Consider the following 12,202-nt stretch of genomic DNA (forward strand, 5'->3'; position numbering starts at 1 on the left):
TTGTGTATATAGCCAGAAAAAAAGAAAACACTAATTCAAAAAAGATACATGCACCCCAATGTTCATAGTAGCACTATTTACAACAGCGAAGACACGGAAGCAACCCAAATGCCCATCAATAGATGACTGGATTAAGATGTGACACACACACATACATACACACACACACAATGGAATATTACTCAGCCATAAAAAAGAATGAAATACGGCCATCTGCAGCAACAAGGATGGACCTAGAGAATACTACGCTTAGTGAAAAAAGTCAGAGAAAGACAAACATGATACTATATCACTTACATATGGAATCCAAAAAATAATACAAATGAATGTATATACAAAACAGGTTCACAGACATAGAAAACAAACTTGTGGTTACCAAAGGGGAGAGGGACAGAAGGAGGGACAATTTATGGGTATGGGATGAAGATATACAAACTGCTCTATATAAAATAGATAAGAAACAAGGATTTACTATATAGCACAGGGAATTATACCCACTATCTTGTAATAACCTATAACAGAATATAATCTGCAAAAATGACTCACTATGCTGTACACCTGAAACTCACACAATATTGTAAATCAACTCTATTTCAATAAAAACGAAACAAAATCCAGCATGGTGCTGGAACACAAAACTTAGACCAATCGAATAGAAAGCCCAGAAATAAACCCTCACATATATAGTTAAATGATTATTGACAAGGCTACTGAGATCATTCAATTTGGAATTTGTCTTTTCAACACTATATCGAAACATTAACTCAAAATGGATCAAAGACTTAAATGTCAGACCTAAAACTATAAAATTCTTAAAAGAAAGCATAGGTGAAAAGTTGCATGACCTCGATTTGGCAATGATTTCTTGGACATGACACCAAAAGCAACAACAACAAAAAATAGAAGATTTGGACTTCATCAAAATTAAAAACTTTTGTGCATCATAGGACACTATCAACATTGAAAAGGCAACACATGGAACAGGGGAAATATCTACAAGTCACACATCTAATTCAGAATATATAAAGAGCTCCTACAACTCAACAACAAAAAACCAAACAAATTAAAGAATGGCCAAAGATCTTGAACACGTATTTTTCTAAAGAAGATATACAAATGGCCAATAAGCACAAGAAAAGATGTTCAAAATCACTAATCAATACGGAAGTGCAAATCAAAATGACAATGAGATGGCTCCTCACATCTATTAGGATGGCTACTATCAACAAAACAAAGTAATGACTCGCTGAGGATGTGGAGAAACTGGAACCCTTGTGCACCACTGGTGGGAATGTAAAACAGTGTGACTGCTATGGAAAGTAGTATCGTGGTCCCTGAAAAAATTAATTACCATATGACCCAGCTATTTCACTTGTGGGTATATACCAAAAATATTTGAAAGCAGGGACTCAAAGAGACATTTGTACACTCATGTTTGTAGCAGCATTATTCACAATAGCTAAAATGTGGAAACAACCACTGTGTCCACCGACAGATGAATGGAGAAACAAAATGTGGTATATACATACAATGGGACATAATTCACGCTTAAAAATGAAATTCTGACATAAGCTATAACAGATTAACCTTGAAGACATTAGGCTAAGTGAAATATGTGAGACACAAAAGAACAAATATTGCATGATACCACTTAACACGGGGTACCCAGAATAGTCAAATTCATAGAGGCACAAAATAGAATGGTGGTTGCCAGAGGCAGAGGGGAGGGAAAATGTGTAGTTACTGCTTAATGGGTACAGTATCACAGTTTTGCAAGACAAAAAGAGTTCCGGAGATGGATGTGGTGATGGTTACACAACAACGAGAATATACCTAATGCCACTGTACACTTAAAAATGGTTACGATAAATTTCATATTGTATGTATTTAACCACAATCTGTAATGGGGATGGGGGTGAAGGAGAAATCAGTCTATCTCAAACAAAAACTGATAGAATTTGTTGCCAGTGGACCTCCCTTGCAAGAAATGTTAAAAGTTTTCAGAGAGAAGGGAAATGATAGAGGTCAGAAGCTCAGACCTACAAAAGCATTAGAGAAGGAATAAATTAAGGTAAAATTAAGCCTTTTATTTTCCTTATTCTTAAAGGTCTAATGGAAAATTGTTCTAAATAATTATAGCAACAGTACATTGAGTACAGTTTATGGATAAGTGAAATGAATAATAACAACGTTATGAAGGAGCAGAAGAAATGGAATGGCATACTGTTATAAGGTACCTCCACTGTCCCTGAAGCAGGACAGTATTATTTGAAAGTGGACCTGGATTAGTTCTAAATTTTAAATGTATACTGCAATTTTAAGGCAACAACAACAAGAAAAAAACACTAAAGAAGTATAATTAATATGCTAGGAGAGAAGAAAAAAATTAAGTCATATAACATGCTCAATTAAAACCAGAGAAAGGCAGAAAACGAGGGGGAGATTTTAAAAAGCAAAGACAGACATGCAACAAAAAGAGTTACAACTATTATAAATATAAATCCATTAACCCGACTATATCAATAATCATTTTAAATTAAATGTGAATGGTCTGAACATACTAATTAAAAGAGACATGATAGAATGGATAAAAAAACAAACCCAACTACAAGGTGTCTACAAGAAACCCACTTTATTTTTAAATTATTTTTAAATTATTTTTTATTGAGGTAACATTGGTTTGTAACATTATATAAGTTTCATGTGTACAAATTATTTTTCCACTTTCGTATACAAGACAGCTTGCTCACCACTAAAAATTTAGTTTCCACTCATCACCATACAGTAGATCCCCTCTACCCATTTTGTCCTCCCCCCAACCCCTATCCCTCTGGTAACCACTACTCTATTCTCTGTATCTACATATTTGTTTTTTGATTGGTTTGGTTTCTTCATTTACTTTGGTTTTGTTTTTGTTTGTTTGTTTTTAATTTTTTGGCCACACCACACAGCATGCGGGATCTTAGTTCCCTGACAAGGGATTGAACCCATGCCCCCTGCAGCAGTCCTAACCACTGGACTGTGAGGGAAGTCCCTGTTTGTTTTTTTTACTCCACATATGAGTGAAATATAGCATTTGTCTGTCTCCATCTGACTTATTTCAGTTAACAAAATACTCTCAAGGTCCAACCATGTTGTCACAAATGGCAAGACAAGAAACCAATGCTAAATATAAAGACACAGACAAATTAAAAATAAAGGGATATAACAAATTTATAGAACATTTCATCCAACAGCAGCAGATTACATATTCTTCTCAAGCTCACACAGAACATTCACCAAGATAAGTCATACTCTGGGCCATAAAACATACCTTAACAAATTTAAAGGAACAGAAGTCATACAAAGTTTGCTTTCAGAACACCATGGAATTAAACTAGAAATCGTAATGATTTCTGGAAGAAAGATGGAAAATCCGCAAATATCTGAAGATTAAATAAACACTAGCTTTAAATAACACGTAAGTAAAAGAAGCAGACTCAAAAGAAATTCATAAAATATTTTGAGTCAAATGAAAATATGACTTATCAAAATTTGTGACCTGCAGCAAAAGCAGGGCTTAGACGGAAATTTATACCATCGAATGCATATACTAGAAAAGGAGAAAGATCTAAAACCAATAATCTAAGCTTCCACCTTAGGAAACTAGAAAAAGAAGAGCAAAGTAAATCCTAAGTAAGAAGAAAAGAAATCATAAGAATTAGAGCAGAAGTCAATGTAGTTCAATACAGAAAATCAATAGACATTTCAATGAAACCAAAAGCTGGTTCTTTGAAAAGATCAATAAAACTGGTAACTCTCTAGCCATGTTAACTAAGAAGAAAGAGAAAAGACATAAATTACTAATATCAGAAATGAAAGGAAGGGCCATCACTACTGATCCCACGGACATTAAAAGGTTACTAAAGAAATATTATAAACACACCCACAAATGTTATAACTTAGATGAAATGTACCAATTCCTTGAAAAATACACTCTACAAAAACACATACAAGAGAAAATCATCTAAATAGGCCTATATCTATAAAAGAAACTGAATCAATAATAATCTTTCAAAACTGAAAGCATAATGCCCAGATGGTTTCACTAATGTTCTACCAAATATTTAAGGAAAAAATGACACTAATTCCTTACAATCTCTTCCAGATAACACATGAACATTTCTAACTCATCTATGAGGTCAGTATTACCCTAATACCAAAACCAGATGAAAATATTACAAGAAAGAAAAACTATTGACCAATACCTTTCATGAACACAGATGCAAAAATCTTCAATAAAATATCAGAAAATTGAATCCAAAAATGTATAAAAATAATAAGACTATGGTGAAGTGGGATTAATTCCAGGCGTTAAAGCCTTGTTTCACATTCAAAAATCAATGCAATCCTATGGCTCATAGAAAAATCCTATGATCATATCAGTAGATGCAGAAAAATCACTTTACAAAATCCAACACACATTCTTGAACAGAACCTCTCAGCATACCAGAAATAGAGGTATGTACGGTAGAAAAAGTAGTAATAATGGATGTCTCTGGGGGTGTGGGCAAGCAAACTTTTGGGCATGATGGATATGTTCATTAGCTTGATCACGATGATGATTTCCTAGGTGAACACATATGTTAAGATTTATCAAATTGTAGACTTTAAATATGTGCATTTTACTATATGTCAATTATACCTCAATAAAACTGTTAATATCCAATTAATGGTAGAATCTAGATTGTGGGTATATGGATATAGACTGTAAAATCTTGTAACATTGATGTATGTTTGACTACCTGTCATAATAAAATGTTCCCTTTCAACTCTAAAGTTTTATGAAAGTATCTTAGAATGTAACCAAGCAGGACCCTATGAGGCCTTCCCAGGATAGACACCCACCCATGTCCTCCGCCTGCCTTTTGTCTGTAGAAAAACTTTAGTCAAAGAATAAATTTAATCAGAGAAGTGAGAAAATGCAGAAAGAAAGGAAAACAGTCAAGCAAGACAAAATAATAATAGTTAGCCATTAACAAAGTCAAGGACTTTTAGTTCCTCCTCAAGGGCTACAGATAATATTCTGAGTCATGTCCTTTGAGCTGTTTTGCAGATACTGAAACCCCCACCAGGTGGAAGAAGTTAACTGTATGCTGCCCGCAATCACAGAGACCCCAGACTGGTTGGAACCTCCAGGTTGATGATGCTGACTCTCAATAACCTCACCACCAACCAATCAGAAGAATGTCCACGAGCTGTTCACATACCCCACAAATCCCTCCCTCACCCTGTCTTTATAAACCTTTCCCTGAAAGCCTTTGGAGAGTTCATGTCTTTTAAGCACTAGCCGCCCTGGACTCCTTGCTTGGTGCCCTGCAATAAATGCTGCCCTTTCTTTTACCACAATCCGGTGTCAGTAGATTGACTTTACTGCATGCCAGCAAGCAGACAGAAATTTGGTTCGGTAACAAGAACATAAAAGAAAAACCAATATTTAATTGGTAATTCCACTAGACAATCATTTGTTTGGTTTCCCAGTATATTCCTATCACAGAAGAATGACTTCTTAAAATCAGGAACTGTGCCCTGGCTGAATCTTCATCTTCCTATAGAGTTACTGTTATACTGGGGGTATGCATTAAGAGGCCACTGAATATAAGACTATATATAAAGAGAAAACTGAGAGATTAACATTTCAAAAACAGAATATGCAAGTTAGTTTAAGAAAAAGAGGAAGAAATCTGAGTTTCTAATGTTACATAAAGATGTCAGACATAACAAAATTTTTTAATTTGCCCAAGTACTGTAATTCTGGAGCAAACAAAGAGAAAGTGAGAAGGAAAACTGTAACATTAAGAGGTACGCTCTATGTTACAAATGATAATTCTATCATACAAGCCACACTTACTATTACTTCTGCCCCTGAATTTCTAGTATTTTTGCCCTGAAAGTGCTCTTCAAATGCACCCAGTTGTACGTCACAATCCCCTGGGTCATTTGTTTTAAAAAAAACTTTTTTGGTGTCCTACTCTGGATAAATGAATTATAATATCTGGGAAGTGGTTCCAAAAAAAATCTATTTCTAACAAGCATGTATGACTGATTCTGATGCAGCCTAGCTCTTGAAGGAAATATTAAATGCTAGATGGTATAGCAAAGTAGGGAGGCGAACTTCAGATGAAGTCTATGAAGTATCAATACTACCACCTCCCTAAATAGATGATACCTAGGAAGGGTGGAAGGGTGTAAATAACACTGAATAAAAAGTATACTTTACCAACATCAGAATTTGCCAAGAGTTTGAGAAAAAACTCAATTCGTCTTTCTCCTTCCACAAATAGATGCTTCTGGCACTCAGTCTACATACTGTACAGGACCCAGTATAGTAGCACTGTTCTGCTGCATTATAATTAGTTTTTGTAAACTCCATTCACATATAACAATGTTTCTATGGAAAAATGAATTCTAATTTCCCAAGAGCCATCTCTGAAACAAATTTTCCATTATTAGATATGAAACCATCCATTTAACTCCTGTATACTAATTCATACTATTCATATGCCAATAGTGAAATTGGCTGGATTATTACACAGAAACCTAGCAAAACCACACATTTAAAACTAATAGATCCTTCTGATATTAGACCATAAAATATTAAGCCCATCATCTTAACATTTTTCCTATGTAGCATCTAGCTTCTATTATTGAAATTTTCAAAGAATTTTTTAATCCTCTAAGTTTATCAAAAAACTATTGCTTTTTAAATTCTCCAAGAATTTTTTAAAATTCTAGCTATTATTCAAAGCTTCATTTAACAAAATGTAACCAACTTTGATACATAAAACACTGACACATTTATTTTTAAAATGTGGTGAACACCAAAATTAGAGGGATCACACTACCTGAGTTCAAGACACTATAAAGTGACAGTTATCAAGATAAGCATGGTATAGGTGAACAGATGGACACACAGATCGTTGAAACAGATACAATTCAAAAATAAACCCACAAAATATAAAGTCTACTGATTTTTTTACAAACGTTCAAAGATAATTCGATGGAGAAAGGATATTCTTTTAAGCAACTCGTGCTAGAAAAATTGGACATTTGTATCGACATGCAAACAAAGGAACCCCAACCTTCAACCTATATTGCACTTTATACAAAAAAGGATCAGAAATTTTACATTTACAAAAAGGTAAAATATAAAATTATAAAACTTCTGGAATAAAACATAAGAGAAAATCTTTGTGACTTTGGGTTAGGAAAAGATTTCACAGACACAACTGACTCATAAAAAGCATGACATTGGGACTTCTCTGGTGGTGCAGTGGTTAAGAATCTGCCTGCCAATGTAGAGGACACAGGTTCGAGCCCTGGTCTGGGAAGATCCCACATGCTGTGGAGCAACTAAGCCCATGTGCCACAACTGCTGAGCCTGTGCTCTACAGCCTTCGAGCCACAACTACTGAAGCCCACGCGCCTAGAGCCAGTGCTCCATAACAAGAGAAGCCACCGCGACGAGAAGCCCATGCACTGCAATGAAGACCCAACACAGCCAAAAATAAATAAATAATTAATTTTTAAGAAAACATGACATAAAAATTTTTTGATAAACTGGAATTGATCAAAATTTTAAACTTTCATTTTGCAAAAGACAGACCTGGAAAAGACTGGGAGAAAGTATTTTTAAATCGCGTTATCTTACAAAGGACTTGTATCCATAATATTTAAAGAACTTTCAATACTCAACAATAAGAAAACACTTTGGAACAGAGTTTGGAAGTTCCTTAAAAAGTTTAAAAAAATTACCATATGACTCAGAAATTCCACTTCTAGGTATACATCCAAGAGCATTTAAAATATATGGTCACGAAAAACTTGTACATGAATGTTCACAGCAGCATTACTCATAAAAGGAAAAATAATAAATGTCCATCAACTGATGAATGGATAAACAAAATGAGTTATATCCATATAATGGAATATTAGTCACAAAAAAGAATGAAATACTGATACACGCTACAATATAAACGAACCTTGAAAATATAAGATTAAGGGAAGGAAGCCAGAAAAAGAGGCCATGTATATTGTGATTCCACTTATTTATTTATTTATTTTATTTATTTATTTTTGGCTGCGTTGGGTCTTTGTTGCTGTGCGCGGGCTTTCTCTACTTGCGGGAAGCAGGGGCTACTCTTCGTAGTGGTGCGTGGACTTGTCATTGCAGTGGCTTCTCTTGCTGCAGAGCACAGGCTCTAGGCGCGTGGGCTTCAGTAGTTGTGGCTCGCAAGCTCTAGGGCGCAGGCTCAGTAGTTGTGGCACACGGGCTTAGCTGCTCCGTGGCGTGTGAGATCCTCCCAGACCAGGGATCGAACCCGTATCCCCTGCACTGGCAAGCGGATTCTTAACCACTGCGCCACCAGGGAAGCCCCTGTGATTCCATTTAAATGAAATGTCCAGAATTGGCAAATCCACAGAAGACAGAAAGTAGATTAGTGGTTGCCTGAGGAAGGGGGGGGATAAATCTGTATTGACTGTTTATAGGTATGAGATTTATTTTTGGAGTGTTGAAAATGTTCCGGAATTAGATAGTGGTGACAGTTGCACTATTTTGTGGCTATACTAAAACACTGAATTGTACATTTTAAAAGGGTGAATTTAATGGTATGTGAATTAAATCTCAACAGAAAAATAATCCAATTTAAAATGAGTAAGATTTGAACAGACATTTCAGCAACAGAAATATACAAACAGCAAGGAATAACATGAAAAGATGCTCAACACCCTTAATCACTAAGGAAATACAAATTAAAACCACAATGCTTTACCACTATCTACCTATTAGAAAAGCTAAAAAAAAGTGTTTTAAATGACAATACTAAGTGCTAGTGAGAGTGTAGAGCAACTAAACACCCATACAATGCTAGTGAGATAGCAAAATGGTATAGCCACTTGAAAAGCAGTTCCACAGTTTCATATAAATTAAGTATTCCCTTACCATGGAACCTCGAAATCCCAAAAAGAAATAAAAATTTATGTCCACACAAAAACGTATACATGAATGTTTATAGTAGCTCTATTCATAATCACCAACAACTGAAATGTCCCTGAACTGGTGAACGGATAAACATTTACAGGACATGGATACAATAAAATATTACTCAAAAATATAGGAATGAAATACTGATGCATGCAACACATGGATGCCTCTCAAATTCATTTGTATAAGTGAAAGGAGTGAAATTAAGAAATCAGACCCCAAAAGCTACATACCACATAATTCCGTTTATATGGCACTCTAGAAACGGCAAAACTGTAGGGATGGAAACAGATCAGGGGTTGCCAGGAGAAGGGATGGGGGTTGGGTGGGAGACTACAAAGGGGCAGCAGAGGAAATTTTGAGGTCTTCGTGTAATTTTGCTGTATCAAGATTGTGGTGGTGGATACATGCTTCCCTGCATTTGTCAAGACTGACAGAACTGTACATCACAAGAATGAATATAGTGTATGCAAATTTTAAATGAACAAATCCGTTGATAAATCACACTCCACACAAACCTCCACCTTGAATGTAGAAGCCATTTTCCACTATAGGTCAAAGCACCACACAATGTTCTCAAGGCTTCCTAATGAGGTAGGTGGAGACCAGTTTTATCATTTTTATTTTGCAAATGAGAAGCAACACAGATTAAACTATCTGCAAATTTCTGGTACTAGTCAGAGTGATGAGCTAGCATTTATGTCCTTAGCTCTTGTAGTCCCACTCTCTATCAAGGTACTAGATGCCAACGGTAGTAACAAGAGGTTTTCTTTATCAAACTAAATTATCTACTTACACTATCTCATAAAGGAGAAATGTTAAGATATATAAGTACTTTAGAAGAAGGCTGCAGGGGCATATTCAAGAACAGTAAAATTAAAAAAAAAAAAAGAAACAATATACTACTCACACACAAAAATTAACTCTAGCTTTGGCCTGGGAGACGCATTTCATAAAGAAAAGGAATCTAATTTCTAATGGGTATTTAAAATAGATAAAGGTATAATACAAAAACAGTGGAAGCACTAAAAATGAAACTCCAAATAAGGAAGCGCACCAGAATAAACGGACGCAAAGTAAAGCGTCGGTCCTTCACCATCTCAGGAACCTAAGGACAGGTTCATTCCCGTCTTTTGTAGGTCTGAGATGCTGCACAGCGCACCTAGTTTCTTAAAAAATTCAGTAACTCACTGTGACCCACAAAACCCCAAAGCCTTAACAAGCGTGACACCCTGCTGGGCCAGGTCGTGAATTGAAAACACACAACCAACCGTTCGAGTAATTCTTCCCAGGAGTTTTCGCTCTGTGTTATCAGCCGAACCCAGGCGAGCCACCGGGACTCCAGGTGGTGAGGCCGGAAAGGGGAGCCGAGAAACCAGCACGGTTTAGCGGTACCCGGAGACTGGGCGAGGAAGGAAGAGGGCGTCTTCGGTCACAGCGCCTTGCTTTCACGTGCGAGGCGGCGTGCGACACTCCGTGGGCTGCCCGGGGCCTCCGTCACAACCCAAGGGGGGAAAAATGACAGGGACCAGACCAAGTCCAGGTGTGTCTCGTGGCCGCCCCTCGCCCAGCACAGCTGAAACCGGACCGCGAGAGGCAGAAAAGGGCGCCTCTGTGGAATGTGAACTCCAGACCCCTGGAGTCCACTGCGGGTCCCCTCAGCGGAAAAAGGGGGCCCTTTTCATCCCGCACCCGAGACCCCACTCCCCTCCGGCCAAAAAAATAACTTGCCGGCGGAGGCCCAGCAACTGCCGCCCGGTTCTATGTAATCTGACCCCAACGAGGGCGGCGGCAGGTGGCAGCGACGGGCCCAAGGCCCTACGAAGGCAGGGCCGGGCTCCGGCAACGGAATCCCGGGAGGGAGGCGAGATGGAGGGGCAGCGGCGGTCTCGTTACCTGCCCAGATGCCCAGATTGAGCTGGGACTTGTCCAGGTTCACCACATAGTCCCCCAAGAACCGGTTCAACACGTCCACGACCACCGACTCGAACACCATTTTTCTCAGCCGCGATGGACGCGGCGTTCCTTCTTCCTGCGCCTGCCCTCCCGCGCCCTTCTGACGAGACCGCTCGGTTCCCCGGCTCCTGGGCGGCTCCGACCGCGGAGCCGGACGCTCAGCCCCGCCGCGAGCACTACTAGAGGCAGAGGCGGCCGCTCGCGCGACGCATGCGCAGCTCAGGCTCCAGGGTTGGGTCGGAGCGCCAGGCCCCGAAGAGTGGTAGGGCGGCTGCGCGGCCGCCTCTCCTACGCGAGCCCCTGTCGGGCCGAGCGCAGCTCCTCTTTCTCCTCAGCCCCTCCTCCTCCCCCCATCGCCTGGCAACGGGACGGGTACCTGGAGTTGCCAGGCATTTTACTACCCCGCCCCCACCGGCAGTCCGGAGCCGGGAGTGGAGACGAGGACTGGGCGCCAGGGGTCGCAGCGGTTACTCCGGGCCAGGAACGCCCCGCCCCTAACCGAGGAGACACGCCCCCACGCGGGGGTGGGGGCGGGGGTAAGGTCCTAAACCTAAATAAAGGAGGCGTCCGATTCTAGACTTTTCCCTGTTAGGCTGGAGGCGTCACGAGGGGGTCCCAGGGAGCACCCACTTATTATTACAGGTTCGCAGGTACAGGCAGAGCCCGGGCGTTGCTGGCTTCCTGGGTCCGACCCCCCTGAGTGTCTCGGTGCCTGTAACTGCCCCGCCCGGTCCTCCGAGCGCTTGGCGAGGACGCGCCGTTGGTGTCTTAACTTCCTGGGCTGCAAATCCAGGGAGGGAAGTAAAGAGTAAACTCTGGGTTGTAATTCCACGCCCCCTTCCCTGCATCTGAGATCACGCTCTTTTTTGGTCAAGTTATGTAGACGGAGCCGCCTTTCATCCTTTAGAGAGTCAACTGGTCCGGAAGCTGCGGAGAGCCTTCTAAAAAATACTTAGATACCCCTGAGCTCACACAGAATGGCTAACCTTAAACAAACATTAGAGCGCTTTCAGACCCACTCCCACCCCCGCGTTTGGTCTTATATAGAAATAGGGCCAAAGGCCTGAGGTCACAGAGACGCTGGATGTGAAGTTTGGAGAACTATAATTAATAACCCTCTTAAGGATTTAAGATGTAGGGGTGTAGTTCTATTAATTCTTGTATCATTTTAGCGCATTTTGTGTATAGTCATCCAGATTTTTTAAGGTTTAAAGGTTTTCC

General features: G+C 39.4%; 1 protein-coding gene across 4 annotated transcripts in view; it reads right to left on the bottom strand.

Moving 5' to 3' along the window:
* Window positions 1–11,262, bottom strand: part of VPS13A (vacuolar protein sorting 13 homolog A) — a 258,051-nt gene extending 246,789 nt beyond the window's left edge. For all 4 annotated transcript variants that reach the window (XM_068551844.1, XM_068551843.1, XM_068551845.1 and 1 more), the window contains exon 1: window positions 10,922–11,262. In XM_068551844.1, the coding sequence (XP_068407945.1) occupies window positions 10,922–11,021 (100 nt within the window). In that variant the 5' untranslated portion in view covers window positions 11,022–11,262. The remainder of the gene's footprint in view (window positions 1–10,921) is intronic.
* Window positions 11,263–12,202: the final 940 nt, after the last annotated feature.

This window comes from Eschrichtius robustus, chromosome 10, assembly GCF_028021215.1.
Source record: "Eschrichtius robustus isolate mEscRob2 chromosome 10, mEscRob2.pri, whole genome shotgun sequence".
Lineage (NCBI taxonomy): Eukaryota > Metazoa > Chordata > Mammalia > Artiodactyla > Eschrichtiidae > Eschrichtius > Eschrichtius robustus.